Genomic DNA, 19,619 nt, shown 5'->3' with positions numbered 1-19,619 from the left:
CGGTCAAACAATACACTACTACAATTGTGACTGGTTTTATTGAGGAAAAGAAAAAGTTTGCCGTGTTAGTTGTGATTTCATGCCTCTGTTGTATTAAACATTAACTATTAATCCAAAGTGAGAGCCTCCAGGTAAGTTAGCAGTGTTGGAAAGAAGGAAGCCGCAGTGGCAGCTGTTGCCTCACCCCAGCTTGCTCGTTCTGCAGTATGTGCATGGCTTCCTCGTGGCTAAGGCCCAGCTGTAGCCACACAGTATGGGTATGCACCAGTCTGTCCAGGACGCTGACGCGTCGGTGAAGCGAGTCGTAGCCAGAGTCTCTGGCACCGGCCAGCCCTCCACCAATGCCAGCACAAGGTGAGGCCTGCAGGAAGAGGCCTCCCACTTCTTCCCCCAGTCTGGAAAAACAAACACATAAAATCAAGCATCAGTGGCCGGCTACACAAACCACAAAAAAACACGCAGAATTTTTATTTTAACGTGTAACATTTGAACATATTTCAGAATTGAAGGCATGTTCAGAGACATTCTCACATGGTTCTATATCAAAGGGCGATCGTGGCTCAAAGAGTTGGCAGTTCGTCTTGTAATCGGAAGGTTACCGGTTCGAGCCCCGGCTCGGACAGTCTTGGTCGTTGTGTCCTTGGGCAAGACACGTCACCTACTGGTGATGGCCAGAGGGGCCGATGGCGCGATATGGCAGCGTCGCTTCTGTCAGTCTGCAGGGCAGCTGTGGCTACAACTGCAGCTGCCTCCAACAGTGTGTGAATGAATAGTGGAATTGTAAAGCGTTTTGAGGGTCTCGAAAAGCGCTATATAAATGCAATCCATCATTATTATTATTATATCCACAACAAAACTGGTATTTATTAAAAATAGTTTTTTATTGACATAGTTAAAAAGTAGTAAAATGTTGTAGATGAGCTGCTCCTTGGCAATAAACTCAAATAAAGAACGATACAAAGGTGGACTGATTAGATCGAACGCGCCCACGCAGACAAAAATCCCCAAAATGTGGCTAAAATGACGCCTCGACTTCCTTTTTCACAGTTCCCTTTAATGAAATTTACTAGAAACTTTCTAGCAGTAAAAGTAAACCTAAGAAAACAAAACAAAAAACTTATTTTTACTCAATGATCATCTCTCATATGGACTATTGTTTGACGTCCTGGTCACTTGCTTGTCCAACAACACTTAAAACTATTGAAAACATTTATAAAAGAAGTTTAAAACTACTCGACAAAAAACCGACTTCCCACCACCACTGTCATGTGTTAAAAAAACATAAATAACTGAACTTCAATAACTTAGTGAAACTTAAAAGAGTGAGTTTAATATATAAAGTCTTACACTCTCTTGCTCCACCACCACTAAAGCAGTTCATTAGGCATAAAGAAAGCTCAGACAGGACCACTCGAGCTACAATCCGAGGAGACTTGTTTATACCCCACAGACGGACAGCATTTGGGCAGAACGTCCTTTCTGTCCAGGGTGGCCATCTGTGGAACAGTCTTCCTCAACCCATTAGAGAATGCTCGACATTCAATTTGTTTAAGGCAAAGGTTAAAAACTGGTTATGGACAAATCAAGTGTGTGATCATGTATAAGTTGTATAGTTTTAATGTTTTATTTGGGAACAGAATGGTGTGTATGTGTAAGTTTGGTGATGGAGTTTTTATTATGAATGAATGATGAATTTTTATGAATTATTATGTCTATTTTTATGCTTAAGGACAACAGATGGAAATTAGCCCTTGGCTATAATCTGGTATGTTTACATTCATGTAATTTTTTTTTTTTACATTTATGTTCATTAACATGCACTGTCCTAAATAAATAAATAAATAGAAAAAAGAAATTAGGAAGGGGGGCAAATACTTTACAGCACTGTAGACTTTATGCTCAGAAAGCTGATGCAACCGTTTCCAACTCATCAAGAGAAAGCCTTTATTTCTAAACTCTTGTTGTGAAGCATCAGTAGGCTATCCAGTGTTGTGATGGTTCCCTCCCTGTAGGAACATTTATGGTTTGAGTCTTTGTTGGTTTCCTCCTGCAGTCCAAAGACATGCATGCTAGGTTAACTGGTATTTTAGCTGTGAATGTAAGGTTTAAACTGTAGAGGAGAAACAAGTTGTGGAAGAATACTTGGGCTTGTAAGCTAAAGCACTCAGTGCCACCCAGCCTTTAGTTTGCTTGCACAACATTCAAGACATCTTTTAACTTTGTATTTCTGAAAACAGTCAACAGAAGCTCACATATTTACTTATGTTATTTATTAATGCAGTAAAGCCCCCTACTGAGATTACACACAGTTCTTCCAGCTCTCACTATATGCTAAGATGCCCACGCACACTTTTAATGCTCAAAGTGTTCATAGTGTTTAAAAAAAGGCTATGAGTAATTCAGTAAATTTAGTTTCAATTATTCCAACACAGACAGTGTGCCTCGCAGGGTCTATCAACCTCCTTCTCGGTTCCTCAATAACTAACCGGTACTTTCTGAATTCTACAGAAACCATCTCTCAGAGGAATTAATCACTGAAGTCCACACTGGACCTTCCAGCTAAGGTATGAAACTTTACACTAGATCCACAGGTGAGTGCTGCATGTTCACAAGCAAATCAGGTGTTTGTTCAGAGACGTTTTTTTCAGAGTTGAGAGACGAGTGAGAAACACGCACTGCAAAGCAGCTCCTGTTTGTCAAGCTGACTCCTGACATTGCTCAGTGGCATCTTTGTGCCGATATCACCACATTTCACACATCAAGACCTAAAGGTTTGCTAGGAGCGCTCTCTGCTGGCAGCCATGGAGAAATACACCAGAAGAAATCTAAAGATATACAAGCACAAGCAGACACACAATTTAGGAACTGTCTTTAATACAGACACAGCATGAGCTCACCCCACAAGTGTTTCTGTCTTCTGATCTCCTCCCACAGGCTCCGTGTTTTTCCCCATCACCTTCTTCAGAGTGCCGATCTCCCAGGCAAATGAGTCGATGAGCTGCACAGACACAGAGACAAAGATTCGATGATCAAAGTGCTTCTGCTGCGTTTCCTGTGGTGCAAACTCTTTGTGAGGATCAATCCGACCTTTGGCTCTTGGGAGTGAGGACATCCTGACTTTCAAAGGATGTTTTAGAACTGGGAAAGAACTTTATGGTTCAGCTTAGAGTCAGCTTTAGTTTATGTTTATTTTATGAGGATGTGTTTAAGAAGCGAAGGATGGCATTCGTCCATGCAAATCCTCTTCAGGAGAAGTAGAAGTACGTGTTTGTGGTTGCAAGACAGTCTACTCCCATTTAACCACTTCCCATTAACTAACCAAAGTTGCTACAGAGGAAACAATTTGTGTCTGTGTTCATGTTGGAACATCTTCATGTCCATACAGGTTCCACAGAGATCTGTATTGTTCACCATTCAAATCTTCTTAACCACAACACAGTATCAATATAACGTGGTTTGAATCGTAGTAACTTGAAAACAAACACATTTTGCATGTTGTCTGAATGGCCACATTGTAATTATTTGATGCTTATGCATGTGATGTTTGATTTAAACCAGCAGTTTAGTCCTCAACATTGCCCAACTGTTTAACTAAAAGTATAAGTATTTTATTTTGCTGGGCTCCACTTTGGCAACAAGTGAAGTGTAAAACGCCCAGTCTGGTTGCTGAAAAGAGATTTAACCCAGAGCAAGAGAGAACAAGCAAGAATCCAACTTCCATCTAGTCGAGTTAGAAGTTATGTGGATGCCTGATCACAAACATTTCACAACCAAAAAGGTCGATCAAATGTACTAAAAAAAAAAAGACCCACACATCAGCTTTTTAAATGCCAGTTGCGACAGCACTCATGTGATCACACACATACATATTTGATTTTTCTGTATTTCCTGTCAGCTGTTTTTCCACTTCTAGACAAATCGTACTGAGAAAGAAAATGTACAGACACACAAGAGCAGAGAGCCACATTCTTTTGACCAACTATCTTGTTTTCATAATAGCTATGAGCTAGCTCACTGATTTAACACACTGCATCTTGAATCGTTAAACATGAACTGTATTAGCTATCAAACCATAAAATACGCATAAAATATGTGAATAAGACTTTAAATTGTGTCTGTGCTGAACTTTCTTTTGTTTCTTTGTTGCGCAACTGACTTTATTCTGCAGGTTAACTATGGCCTCAGTAACAGCTAATTATAACTTATTGCACATTTTTAAAGCCACTGGCTCTAAAGCAAGAACAATGCCTCGTTAATTTTAGGAAAAGATAAACCATTTTAACAAACTAAAGGCTTTTATGAATATTTTTAATCCATAAAAGATTTCTATATATGATCATAAGCATCTTTTAGGGCTTCATGAGCACTGTATGCCCATCAAATAATGCTTTTTATAAGGCCTTGACAATAAGTATTAAGAACAGAAAGGAAACATTCAGATCAGACAGAAACTACCCTTAACAGGTAAACTGGCAGCAGACACTTAAGGCCAGGAACACATCCAATCAAAAGAGCCTATTTATAAAATTACAACACCCCCCCCCATTTGTCTTTCCATATAAATTGTTTGACAATTTATTAGATTTTGAAATGTGTCAAATGAGAATTTGACACAAATTCTACCTTCTTTTTTCTTTGTGTCAGTCTGGCCTTGACCCTCGTCAGAGTGTCACTGATGTCATTGGTTTCACTTCCCAGTCCAGCTTCTGTTGGGCAACCTCACATCAGCAGCTTCAGCAGGGTGAGGAAACCTTTAGTTCAGCCGTTTCAGAGGAAATCAAATATCTGACTCCTTCATTTTTTAAGGGGAACATTTAAGGTTCACAACCTCAACGTTTAGAAAGACAACACTTTCTCAATGAAGCCACAGATGTTCCCCTGCCTAACAAAAAGAGAGTTCTTAGTCACACTGTGTCCCAGATGTCACACGGGCACTTTTATTTACATACAGCGTAGATGTACATGAAGAAATTACTCAAAAATAAATTATCAGCATTTATTAAATAATCATGGTCCATAAATAAAAGAAAACAATGTTGGTTTTGTGCATAACAAAAAGCTCACAATTGTGCAGTCAAAATGTAAACTAATAGACGCTGAGCGTAATAACAAAGAGACAGATTTCACAGCTGCACCACGTCTCTGAACAGGTGCCATTTGTGGTCCTTATACACACACAGTACGTATCACTCCGCGAGGCTCCTCCTCGGTAGCCGTAATCCTCCGACAATCCATCAAGTGGTGCAGCTCCGTAGCTTAGCAAAGTCATATTAAAACATTTTTTGACAGATTGCCGAGCGCTGTGTACCACATAAAATCGGTTCGCGGTCAGTAAGCACAACCAGAATTCATACATAAGGCGCACTGTCGATTTTTGAGAAAATGAAAGGATTTTAGGCCGTGCAGCCCCTCCTGGCTGCATGTTGTTAGCGCGGTTAGCTCGCTAACACGTTGACGCCGTCCAGCCCCACGCACGGTAACTCGCTAACGGAGATTTTCCGCTTTCATCTTGTCATTGCCTGCAGGTGAAGCTATGGGGGAGGGGGAGTTGTGTTCAGTGAAGGAGAGGCGAGGCCGAGTAACGTTGCGTAGAGACAAAAGTGGACGAAAGAGAGGCAAACCTGCGGCTCCACAAGTATAATTATAACGTAACATAGACTATATCGATATAAACGATATTGTCACATCTTATATCTCGTATGAAAATATATCGATATTTTTAAAAAACTCGATATATCGCCCAGCCCTAGGCAGAATGCATATTAAGAGAAAGCCAGGCCACACTGGCTCAGACAACAGCCTAGAATATTCTAGCACTTCTCTTTGAGCTACAGACATAAAAATGTAGACATTTCAACTGTATTTCAGCAGGATCACAATGGGTTTTTGAGTTTTGCTATAAATCATAACTGATTTGTCTCTCTATAATATGACTGGCATCAAAGTATAAGAAAAGCTTTTTGTCCTATGTTTTAGAATATATCAAAATATTATTGTATTAATATCCAACTAATGTTTGTAGGTAGATACAGTAGTGTGCAAAAGTCTTGAACCAGTTCTTATTTCTTTGAATGTATTTTCCATGGAAGCAGAATTTCTTGCAATAATTCAAACAAAGGTGCCAGCACCAGTGTCGTGTTTGCATATAACAAAGTTGTCAAGGAACCAGTTTTAAAATGTATCTTTAGGTAGTTTGTTATTAGCACCCTGTCTGCCTGTCTCGTTTCTGTAATTAGCTACACAGTGTGACAAACATGCACCAACAAGAGTATTACCAAAGAGCTATTAGCTAGAAAGTTGGTGTGAAGTGTGTCTTTAAAAGAAGAAACTGGATACGTGGAGAACAAAATCAGGATAAGAAAATACACAAAGACCTGACACCTGGCGAGATATTCATCTGGCCTTGGCGATCTTTTTTCAGTTTTGAGATCCAAATACTGGCAAACCTGATTTTACAGGATTTACTCTTAAATGTTTTGAGGCGACTGCTGCTGTGACTTGGCACTGAATAAATAAAACTGAAATGCATCTCACTTTCCAGTGACAAAGTGTTTTAGTTTTCAATATCACTATTTTTATTAAACCCCTGTGAAAAAGCATGTGAAATGTGATACTATTTTGGTATTACATTTAGACCAATGACTGCATTGGTTTAGACCCAATCAGACACCCTTGATCAACAGAGGCTCGCTGAGCACCAGCTGACACTCAGTGATGTTTCTCAGAAACGTCTGAACAGGACGAGCCACTCTTCTACGCTCTACTGAAAATAAACTTTGCACTATTTCACCTCTAGTTTCAAACACTGACAAGCTGATATTTTCTAAGTGTTAACCATCAGTGCCAGTTATCACAACATGCTAACACCTGCAGCAGCTTAGCTGTAGTCCTGCCTTAAACACACACTCACACACACGGCCTTGTATTACAACTTTGACTCACATCAAAGCAGTAATGACTTCAAAGCTTGGCACTAACAAAAAACCTCAACTACAGCAAGTGACACACTCTGCATGCAATTGTGCAGGGCTGCTATTAACAAAGGAGAACCTACCACACACCCACACACATGCATGTGTGCTGAAGTCACCGTTTCACCCTCACCGCATGGACACCTGTCCTAACAGACTCCATACACTTGCATGCCGTGCAAACGCCGAGACAGTGATTTCCGCTCTACATCAGTACGATTTATTAAAGGTGTAATTAAAAGGCCTGAAAGTCCCAGACAACATAACACTTTTAACGAGTGTTAAAAACAGCGTTGTCTGTGAGAAGCAGTGGAGTGGATTCAGCACCACAGCGACTCTCTTCAGACCTCACAAAGCTTCGAATACAAAGAGTTGCTCCTAGTAACATTTTCAAAGCATGTCCTATTAAATTTAGGATGAAATATTGATTTAATAGTAAAAATAATTTATCTACAAATAATAATACAATGTTGAACACTGTGGGAAACTGTTGGGAGTGGTGAGGAGGACTCACAGAGCACAGTTCTGCAGGAGCGCACCAGAACAAAGTTCGGCCACAAGTTGGGAAAAACTAAATATGCACTTCATAGATTTCAGTTAATTCATCTTTTTAAAGGTCTAATCGAGCCAAAAGGACCAAACTGTGTGTTTCTGAATTAAAATCTGACTCACAGCAGTGCAATTTTTTTCTTCTACGGTCTTCAGTAACTGAGATGAGCATTTAAACAAATAACCTGATGAACTATTCGTGCACTCAGGTCAGATGTAGAGTACTCCTGTTGTTGCGCTGCACAGGCAGAGACACTGCTTTATGTTCCAGCGTTATCACATCTTTTTTATTTGTGTAATGAAATTGTCAATTTAGGGTCATAATGACACCATTTAACAACTCTGCTCACCCCACAAGTCTTGTCTCAGGGGTTACTGAGACAAGACTGTTCCCTTTTTTCCAAATACATCCAATTAAATTTTACTTTACTGTACTTTATCTGACAACTATCACATCTCGTCAGTGCCAGAGTTACTGTGCCACTCTGTTGCTCTAAGTGTAAGACGAAATAAGGAAATTAAGGGTGGATTTTCTCACAAAGTTGATTTCAGTCTTAATGAAATTCCCCTAATAAATAAATGTCTATGAAAAAGAAAAGTGATTGCTTTTCTTCATTTCTTCGTCAGTCAGAATTTCTTTAGTAGGAAATGTAGGAAATTTTGACAACAGCCTGATTTCTCGTGGTCTGATGAACGTGATGCTGACTGCAACTTCTTCCTCAAAAACTTCAGGTAGAGACAGTGAGGGACCGTCTCTACCTGAAGCGTGCTGAGCGCAGCTCTGTTTGTAAGGATGTTTCTGACTGCTCAGAGTGGCACACACCTTGAAGAAACTGCCCTTGCTGTCCCGCTTGGAGGGCAGACTGATGTTACTTGTAGACATGTTGCCTCTGTGGTCGTCTCTGTGCGCCTGTCTGCTGAGCCGTCTATGCAGGAGGGGAAAAAACACACACAAACATTAGAGACAAACAAAGGAGATTCAGTCGTTCAGAAACACCATTTCCCCACCACACTTTTTCTCATTGTCTTCCTCTAAACCATTTGAAATAAATTAAGGCTGCTTGTGTGTGGAAGGAAACAACCCCAGCTCAGAAAACAGCCCAAAAAATTAAGGATTCACTTTCCTTCACTTGCTAGCACAAATACATACTAGAGCACATGTTCTCTTGGGATATAAAGGTACTATGTACATATGTACTGTGATTTAAATATGGGACAAAGCTGATATCTCTTTCTAGTTTCTGTACTCTTGCTGCAGAAAGTTTTACAGTGTTGTGAAAAATTATTTGTCTCCTTCCTGATTTCTTAGTTTGCTGCATATTTAATCAAACTATTTTTACTTTTTTCAAAAAAACTAACTGATGAATGATGGTGTGATTTATTGAGGGCTATCCAACTGGTATTGCTCTACCTCACTCCTCATTAATCATGGTTTTAAAATAATTTCTATCTTAAGCAACATGCATATTTTAGGTCTTATACTCTGAAAAACATTTCACTCAAAACAAATTCCAAAGCAGATTTGTGTTTCCTACAATACTGTTTGTGTTTTTAAACAGACTGAACGCACGAGCATACGCAGAGGCACGCTTCTCACAGATGTTGTGGCGGATCCTTTTACAACAGCTGATACGAGCCAGCTGTGAGTGGCATGCAAACACATTGCAGTCCTTCCCTTTAAAGAAACACATGAGTAAGAGGAAAACACCAGCAACCACTAGCTGACCCAAAATCCTTTCCTCTTCAGAGTGCTTGAACAGAGGCTGTTATGAAAGCATAAATCTTGAGTCTGCGGCTGGACTCAAGATTATGTGGAACAAGCGGACACGCGGTGGTTTTACCGTCGTTGTTGCTAACGACAACGCATAAAAACAAACGCTTGTCTGTCTGTAGTGTGGTTATATTAAATATAAGAGAAAGAGAGAACTTTAACTAATTAACATAGCCACTACAGTGACCATCAAAACCATGAAAAAAATATTGCCGTAAACAGTTTATTTTGCGACACGACGAAACAAACAATAGCGTGAAATGAAACGATGGACGTTTTCATATCGTCATCCGATATATATCGTTATATCGAACAGCCCTACTCGAGCTAGAGGTCAAACGTCTAACTGTTGATGCCCTCAGACATATATGACATGAGGGAATGCAATGTATAGAAAACTATTATATGTAATCTATACATGTAATCCTGAGGCAACAAGAACTTCTGTCCATAACAATCCTGGTAACAGAGCTGTGATGACACAGAGCTACTCTAAGTTTAAGGACATGGAACTTTGCCAAGAGAGTGAGGTTGGGCGTCCACTACCCCACTAGTGGTAGTGTTTAAGATATCTGAAGCTCCATCATGGTAAGCATGGACAGAGCCTAAGGCTGGTTTTCCCCACTGAGGTGTTTTTACCCTTTAAGCCTTGAAAAACAATTTGAGTCAAGCAGATACCATCTCTTGGGCTCAGGGTTCCAACATCTGAAAAGAACAATGATCTGGTCATTTTTAACAAAAAGGAATCACTTGGCGAACATCTGATTTGAGGGACTCTTGGACAGTTTATGAACGTAAAACTATGCAGACCGTCTTAAACAATGACGCATGCACTCTAGAGCAGCCCAACAGTGACATGGACAAAGAAGTCACATATAAGCTAATCTACGAGGAGCTTCTCTGTAACACTGATCATTTAGTGATAGAACAGCCTGGACCCACCTTCACTAATTCAAGCCATGACATGTAGTGCACCATGTCAGGTTGGTGTTGCCTGACATGTTTCCTCATGTCCATTCTGCTAGGACAACACAGTCTCACCATTTTTAAAAACCAGATCCTTTAGATTCACTGCTAGAAACTAAATGGTGCTGGCAGTGAATGGAGCTGACCAAACCACAGGGATAAAATAAACAAGGACAGGATGCACTGATGAGACATCTAGATGTTGAACCAAGGGGAGAAGTCTTTTTTTTTGTGGAAAAACAACAACACCAGAGCATCAGATTTCCCTTTTATTACTATTAATTTTCTTTTTTCTTTTTTTTTTGGCTTGAGAAAATTGGCAAACATTGATTGAGAAACCTTGAGAAAAACAGGTTTCTTTCCTGGAAAGCAAGCACAGCTAAAGATTCACAGAAGGCATGCGACCTCACTGTTTTTTGTTGTTTTGGTTTTTCCCAGCATGCCTCGTTTCTCCTCTCCTCCTCACAAATCTATCGGGGCTCTGTTGGGTCAAGTCCTCATGTGAAAACAAAGCAGCAGGTGGGGTTATAGTAAGATGTGTTTGTGATTGTGTGTGCAAGCTGCAAGTGTGTGATTCACACACAGTCCAAACCCAGTAAACAGGAAGGCTGGTTGTCAGTCCATGAAAAATAAACAGACTGCCAGTTCCCCAGAATAATAAATAGCAGAAGGAATGCATAAATTACACAAAGTGAGAAACAAACAGTGGTGCAATATGTTAACGCCAGATGATTAAGTAATAAAAAGAATGAGGAATAAGGAAACGAGCTGTTTGATCACCTGCTGAAGTCTGCATTGGAACTAATGTAAGTTCTGTATCTTTTGAACACACACGGAGTATTTCATTGCAGTTTTTTTCCTTTTGAAAACAGTACTTTATGGTTTATGGAAAATCCATAAATTATGGCCACAAATCATAACCCTGATTTGAGAATGGGCTTTGCAATAGATCGTCAACATTTCAGTGTCAAGAGTTCCAAAATCTCCGTCTTAATGAAATGACATTGATGACAAGCAAGGAATCATCTGTCATTTTCCTCCAGTTACTATATTTGGTGTTCTTCTTTACCAGTCCGTACATACACTCTGTGACAGTAAGTCACATGCTGCACGGTTCCCAGGAAAATGGGGCTTAACAAAGTCGGCGAGTAAACTACTACAACAGAACATGTGGAAATGAAAACGTGAATCATACGTGTGTGTCACTGTGTCATGTTTACAGTAAAGCAGCCATCAGCTGCAGAGCTGCAACACATACAAACCATGTGACATACCTGTAGACACCTTAGATTTTTTTTTCCATTTGTTCAAAGAGACACATCAGAGTTTAGATGTGATGTAAACGTCCACATTAATCTTTAGAAAAAATGAAACACACTCAAGAAGCCAACAAACGTAAGTGCAGCAAACACCAGCTCAGCAATGCTGGAATCCACAACTATGGCTGAAAGAGGGAAACAAACTGAGATGAGTCATATCCTTTAACAAAAGCCTGGCTTTTGTTATGAAAACTACACCTCTATCACATGTTTTGCGTTCAGGGTCCTGGTATTAGCATAGCTGCTACTACATAATACTTGTACCAGCCTTTTTAACACAGCGTGTTAGACCACTATGGTAAGAGTGACTAAATGTGTTCACTGACCACAGGACTGCAGAAGCGTTTAGAAGCCCAGCGTGTACCACTACAGGACCAGGCCTGACTTTAAACAGTGCTGCCTGAGGTCTCAAAAATCTCAGACATTCATTGTTTTCCTTTCCTCCTCCAGATTATCTTAACCTTTGAAGAAATGTTATGGTCATATTTCTGTGTGTCTGAGTTCAAGTGAAAAATGCGTATGCTGTCCCAAGAGACCTTGAGAAGAGTAAATTACATTCATGTGTTCACATAACTGACCAATAGGTTCAATACAGAGCCTCACAGTGAATACATTACATGGAGTTAATACTGCTTTTTGTAGCTGATCTACCATCTTTTGCAGTATTTTTAAGCACCAAGTGCACGAACCCTATTAGTGTTCTACCTCAGAGCAGTCTGAGGTCCCTGTATGTCTGAGCATGTGTGCTGAGACATAAAGGAACTGAGTGGACTACTGAAGCTTACTGTTCACACTTAAAACCACAAGAAGCTCCCACCCTCCCAGCCTAACATATAGCTGTACAACACTCATTTTCATAGGTGTCTTTTTAGCAGTGCCACATGACTCACCATTATGTGTTCGGTTACTATTTCCCAACAAGTCACAATTCTCTGGTGCTCAGAGACACTCAAAAACAAACACTACTCAGGTTGGTGTCTGTTTCCTTTCCGTTTCCCCTCATTATCATCCTGTTGATAATGGGGGGAAAAAATCCCACACACAGTCCCAGACCTTGACCCTAGGTGGGGGGTTCAGCTGAGGTAGCGCCATCAAAATATCACCTGGCTTCACATACAAAACTCCTTCAACATTTTTCACCAACTTACTGTGTATGACAGTGGTATCCAGTATCATTACCTACCAACCTACAGCAACTGAGCAGTGGGAGGCAATATTTGGAAAAGTCAGGGAAATCATAAATCAGTGGTGCATCACTGGCATGCAGTGTTTTCCACACACAGACTGAACAGCCCACTCAAACGCACTAACAGCTGCAAAGGATATCTGGTGACTCGTTTTAGCATCTTATTTTCAAAGCTTAATAGCTGCCAACAACCTAAGCCAACACCTTCCAGTCTCTTTATCCCTGACAGACATAAGCTTAGCATCTCCACAGCTTCCACTTCCGAATGACTATTGGGCAACTCCAGAAGTATGTTTACTCATTCACAAAAATATTCAGGTTTTTTCCCAATTTGTTATGAAGAAGACAATTCCACTCATTCCTTGTAATCACTGGCTATTTTATGAAAAGGAAGGAAACTTGTGCACAGAATGGCTCTCAGTACTTTAAGTAGTAGACCAAGTTGGCCAAAAAAGAAAAAAAAATGTCCACATGCCATTCCTGAGCACTTCTCCTCCATCTGATGGGATTTCCTGTAGGTCATGGGCTACGCTGGCAGCCATGTAGTTACTTCCACTTAGAAAGGCTAAGTTTAGCTTTTAAAAGTGTGCGAGTGCACTCCTCTTTACATTAGCAGGGTGTGTCCCCTCACCACAGGGCACAGATTTATTCCATGGAAACCTGTCCCACAGCACAGAGATCACCAACTTGCACAAACACACATTTGAACTGAGAAGAGAGCTCTCTGCAGCCAGACTGTGTAAACACACACACACAAACACACCACAGTCTGCTGTCAAAGTATTTGCACTGCACCACTCACACGCAGTATGCTTAACCAAATTCAACAGCACCTCAATAAAAGTGCTGATGGCGCAACACCTGACTTAAATCACAGCTCAGGCTCAACGTATCCTCTACCCGGTTAGCTCCAGATGTGAACTTTGTGTGCTTTCAGTTCTGATGGAGAACAAGTCCATGAGTCACTCACCTGTCTAAATAAGAACAGGATTCGTTTGTGTTGTGGATACAGTGCTGCTGTGTACCCAAAAAAGTAGAGTGGTTCAGTTGGCTCCATTGCATGTTACAACTGTAGGATAGTGAGTGTGTGAAATTTCACAGGTAACAGACTTTCTGCAGCCCATAAGTCTGTCTTTTTATTGTTGAGCCAACAGCTGATCAAAGTAGCTGCTAGCCAAATGGTGACATTCACATCTCACTGAAATTCTCTGAAAGTGTATGTTGCAGATTTCTTCTATGTTCCTACTGGCTGACCCATCAGTGCACACACAGAGCCCCGCTGTGCTGTCTGACGCACAACACGCTGATAAATGCTTGTTAAGACATAAACTGTTTTCAGCTTTCAGTTTTATTTGTCATATGCAAGTTAGCACAGGGTCAACATTCTGTTAAGTCCAGAATTGAATTCAAAATCCTGCTCCTCACATACAAGGTCTTAAATAATCAGGCCCCATCTTATCTTAATGACCTTGTAGTACCATATCACCCTATTAGAGCACTTCGCTCTCGCTCTGCAGGCCTACTTGTTGTTCCTAGAGTATTTAAAAGTAGAATGAAACAAGGTTAATGAACAGTGTACTCTCGCAGTATTTTTTTTCTGCAGGAAGCAAGCTGTCTTTGTAAGTAGTTAGGAAATATTTTGTCATTACTGGGTAATTCCCAGAGCTACAACCATTTCTGTGATGTAAAAGAAATGGTACACTGTTAGATCACATAATTGTGAGGGCTTATTAGCACAGAGGAGCATAGCTGATGCTTTAGCAGTGGGGCGGAAAATAGTTGGGCATTTTAAACATTCCACCTTAGTCTACTCCCGCCTCGAGGACATTCAGGGACAGCTCAACCAGCCAATAAAGAGACCGCAGCAGGACGTATTACATGCTCCAGTCCCTCATAGAGCAAAAGCGAGTGCTGGGCGTGTATGTGTCCGAGCACGAACTCCCTGACTATCTCGCCGCTCACCAATGGGCTCTTATGGAGACGCCTGTTGCCATCCTCGCCCCCTTTGAGGAACCAACTAAAAAAGTGAGCAGCTACGACGCACTAGCCTCTGATGTCATCCCAGCTGTGACTGTGCTAGTGAGACTTCTAAACAGAGAAACAGACGAGGACCACAGCGTCAAGACAATGAAAGCAACCTTACAGGCAGCTGTCACGAAGCGCTTCAGTGACGTCGAGACTTCATCTCCACCATACTTGACCCAAGGTAAAGTCTGTGTGCTATAGGTATTCAATGATAAACTACAGCACTAAATGTAAGATTAATTTCCATCTGAAAATATTATATTTTTGTAACTAAAATACACAAATACAAATGTATGCAATATATATAATATGAAATATATTTCCCTTATTACTACCAGAAAGTCAAATGGCTGGCATCTGTGACAGTGGTTTAGGGGAAACTAAAATCAGTCCTATTTTTCCACATATTAATACATTCATGAATTTTGTGCAGGTATAAAGATCGCTTCTTCTCCAACAACACTGCTCCGGAGGCCAAGCTGCACCTGAAGCAGGAGCTGCAGATGATGTCCAGAGCTGAGGCAGAGGGGAGTCGGGCAGAAACTGCAGAACCTCCTGCTAAACTGTTCCTCAAGGCCCAGGCCAGCACTAGCAGCAGTCTGGACACTGTATTTGACGAAATCGCTAAGGAGCAGCCCCAGGCAGCACAGCCGCTGGCAGCAGGTGCTGCCATTGAGCTCGACACGTACCTCGGAGAGGCCCCGAGCCCTCGTGAAGACAGTCCTCTGAAGTACTGGGGTGTCAACAAAATCAGGTTCCCCACTTTGGCTAAAATGGCCCATAAATACCTCTCAGCCCCATGTAGCAGTGTGGAAAGTGACAGGCTTTTTAGCTCAGTGTCACACATTATAGATGAAAACAGAAACAGGCTGGCTGCTGATCATGCAGAAAAGCTACTTTTCTTAAAAAAAACCTGCCACTCACTTTTTCTAAATAGGCTCCATTAAGCGAGTCGTCTTAGACTTGATGTTAATACCTACCTCAGTTGCACTGACTGCCACAGTTCTATGTTGGTGGATGTTGTTAGTTTATTCAAATATTGTGCACTAAATAGCAAAGACGTTTATTAATGCCCCTTTTGTTGTCCAAAATAATAATCAACAGCAGCTGGTTTAGCTTGATAAGCTGTTGTTAGAATGTATTTAATATTACTTTCTACACCAGGATCTTTTCTACGTAGCTGACAGCTGGTAACTGTGCAGGGGCGCGTCTAGCAAAGTTTTGCCAGGGGGCCAGGTAGGGCATTAACAGGGAGAGGGGGGCACAAAGAAATACTTTTATTTATTATTCTCATGTCTAGTTAAAAAAAAAAAATCTGAATCTTACAACCAAAGTTTTCATCTGATGCAAAATGTATAGAAATCCATTATTGTATATAGTAACTATGAGTCTAATATATACCCTAGTAGGTACCCTAGAACCTACAGTACTTTTTCCTTTGGGAAGGTACCATCCGTGCAGTCTGCAATTCTGTTGAAGAAAGATGTTGAATTTATGTAATTATTGTAGAAATATAATTGATTTCTGTGCATTTGTTTTACACGTGCATTAAAGTCGATTACGTTGATGAAGCATCATGAGGTGGGGGGTGGTTCAAAATTTTTTTGCTTGACATTGGCAACCCTATTAATTAAGTTGTTTAATATTTCCACTACGTACTTTTTAGAATACCAGAATAGGGAGGATGGTGCAGGTTCAAGTTTATTAGATTGATCAGTTTTGCTGAACTATGAAATATTTTGGGTGCAGTGTGTTTTTGCATACAGGTATAACAGAATAGCTTTAGTGTTTTGTTTTTTAAAACCTGAGTATGAACTTATACAAAATGCAGCAAGATAAAAAACAAACCGTTTTATTGACTATAAAATACACTATATCGGATTAATATCAGTATCGGCAGATATCCAAATTTATGATATCGGTATCAGTATCGGTAGCGTGCCATCTAGTAAAAAGTTCTCTGAAACCTGAGGAGAAAAGTACAATTTACCTTTCATATGTACGCCCGCTGATATGCAAAAATATAATCATTTTGCACGTCAGCTTTTTAGGTTACCATGTGACGAGTAAACAGTTCAGGTTCAACAATACAGGTTCTGTCCCCATTATTTTCAACCAACACACCTTCTCTTATGTATAAGAGTATACATAAGTACACTATGTATATTTTCTATACACTAAACATACCTGACCACTAATTATGCAGCATCTGACATAGTACTGCAGACATCTACAGGTTCCCTGCTGTCCCCTACTGATTGGAAGGTCCGATCCCAGGCTTCACCAGTCTACATGTCAAGTATCCTTGGGCAAGATACTAACCCCAAGTTTCTGTGAATGTGTATGAATGAAGTTAGGAAGCACTAAGCATAGAAAGAAAGTGCTTGTGTGATTGGGTGAATGTGGCATGTTGTATAGAGTGCTTTGAGTAGTCCGGGAGAGTAAAAGGCGCTATATAAGAATCAGTCCATTTACCTTTTAGCTAAGCACTGGTAAAAATGCAAATTTAAATATTTGGAAGTCCAAGAATTGTTTGAAGGCAGAGCCATTCTGTACAGGTTTCAAAAGCACTGCCACTTGCCTGCCTTGTTTAAAGACCTAAGTTAGCAAAGAACACTGAAACAGAATCTCGTCTGTTAATGTGACTGCAGACTTGTGCCTTCTTGGAAGTTGAAGGTAAATGCTTGCAGATGAGGCCTAATGTCATCACAGCTTAAATCTGGAAACGGACTGGCATTTATTTAGCTCTTTTTTAGTGACCACTAAAAGTGCTTTGGAGTGCTATGAGAAAAAATATTCAAAGATATATTCATATGCTACTTTATTCTGTTCACTTCATCTATCGCACATTAACGGATAATTTAGCATTAACCTAACTTGCAGGTCTTTGGACTGTGACAGGAAGCCAGAGAGAACGCACGCAGGACAAGGAAGAACACTCAAAGTCTGCATGGCCTCTGCCCTGGTGTCCCGGTTAAAGAAAGAGTTGCTAGTACAACCTTTGCTTAACAGCAGTAACTTGTATTTACCTGGGCTTTTGTTCAGTATGGAAGACATGGGGATGAGGGTCGAGGACAACACTGATAATGGGTAATGTGGATTGTAATAATGACAGAAATAGTTCAGATTTTTTTGCCATAATTAAGCAGTCCTATTTCTGGCAGTAAGTACTCTGTTATAACCAGGTTTTAGCTTCAGTATGACAAGAGTGGGACCAGCAGGACCTATATGAAATGTCAAGTTACCTGTCAACAATATCTAAATTAAGTCAGAATGACAGTAACACACTGATTGGTGTCTTGTTCTTTATTATGTCACACTCTGGTATGAAAGCACTTCTGAAAGAACTGGTTTCATTCCTCAAAGAGAAACTCCCTTTTCTTGCTTTTCCAGCCTCTGATGAGAAATACTTACCTATATTTACCTAAGTGGAAGGAGAGTGGTTTTCTGTGATGGTGACGCTTCATCAAAGACCACAATCATACCTCTCTCTGCATATTTAAAGAATTAAAATACATATTTTCTATATCTCTTCTCATAACTGTGGTACTCCAACAACAAACTGAATTCCTGCCCTGTGACTCAGGTTTGAGGTACAGCAACTGCTTCGGGTCCTGAGCACTAAGCACATTAGCAGATTTCTGAGGAGATTGGAAAACCAGGATCCTGACCGGTACCAGGAAATACTCCCCCACCCCCACCCCCCCACACACAAACCTTCTTCAAGGAAAATAAGACAGTCAGGAGAAGGATGATATGATGTTATAGACTGAGGATGATGAGTACGGTTACACAGCTAGAACTCTTAGACAGCAGTCCAATTACCATGTAAACAATAGACAATATGCCAGCCTGTGAGCTAGAAACATTCAGCAGCCAAAGAGGGGGGGGGGGGGGGGGGGGGGGGAGACAACTGAGCCACAAAACACACGAGTGGATCTGTGAGCCGAGCTGAAATAACACTCTGATGCTTCGGGCTACGTGAGTTTGGAGAACAAATTTACATGATCATTCAGAGCTCATTTTGCTGTACTTGTTGTAGCGAACTCCTTCCCAGTAATAACGTAGAGGGACCCATTAACTACTTTATGATAAGTAATCTTACTCGTTATATCCCTGCAACTTGAAACAACGCTGAAAACACGTTATGAACAGACATCAAAATGCATCGATAAATCTGTATTTAATTAGGAGTGCTGACCGCGGACTGAAGGGAAGCGCTGATAATGGGCTGAAGGCAGGGGCTACTGTAAATACTGCACATTTATTTATTTATTTATAAGATTGAAGACTTATCTAAATGACATAGTTTGCTCCGTGTGTTTTCACTGAACACCGTGTATTTTCTAAACATGCGTGAAATAAGTACGGAGGCTTTCTGTGGACTGGGCACAGGAAAACGCCGCGCGACAGGTGGTGTTTAAGCTGTACAACACGTCCCGCAGGATTCACAGAACGCTGCTTTGTTAGAGAAACTGTGAGTTTGCCGGCTTTTCTTGGCGGAAAGAATTACATCTGAATTTCGAAGCGGAACATAATCAACAAAAAAACAAAAAGACCTTTGACTCGTGCACAGCAGCCACACAAAGAACACGCAGCTGAACTTTAAACTTACTTACCTCTTGCGGATTGTGGGTTATTTCACTTTGGCAGAAGAAACTTCCACTGCTTCGTTTACTTGTTGAATGTGTGAGAGCATTATTGCTCCGTGTCGGCGTTACTTTCGGTTGTTACACGTTGTCAGTGTTACTTTTTCTCACTGTGTCGGCTGAAGAAAAAGATTCCATCCAGCTGTAGCTTCCCCCATGGTCCAAGCTCATCTGAGGAGCAGA

General features: G+C 40.7%; 1 protein-coding gene across 1 annotated transcript in view; it reads right to left on the bottom strand.

The window, feature by feature from the left end:
- LOC308388871 (ras and Rab interactor 2-like) overlaps nt 1-19,619 on the bottom strand; it is a 43,389-nt gene extending 23,770 nt beyond the window's left edge. The window contains exons 1-4 of the mRNA XM_080869828.1: nt 19,407-19,619; nt 8,344-8,446; nt 2,898-2,998; nt 185-395 (exon numbers count right to left, since the gene is read on the bottom strand). Of these exons, the coding sequence (XP_080725954.1) occupies nt 185-395; nt 2,898-2,998; nt 8,344-8,403 (372 nt within the window). The 5' untranslated portion in view covers nt 8,404-8,446; nt 19,407-19,619. The remainder of the gene's footprint in view (nt 1-184; nt 396-2,897; nt 2,999-8,343; nt 8,447-19,406) is intronic.

The sequence above is a fragment of the Rhamphochromis sp. 'chilingali' genome (genome assembly GCF_963969265.1).
Source record: "Rhamphochromis sp. 'chilingali' genome assembly, chromosome: 20".
In the NCBI taxonomy this organism is placed as follows: Eukaryota; Metazoa; Chordata; class Actinopteri; order Cichliformes; family Cichlidae; genus Rhamphochromis; species Rhamphochromis sp. 'chilingali'.
This window is presented reverse-complemented; position numbering and strand designations above follow the sequence as displayed.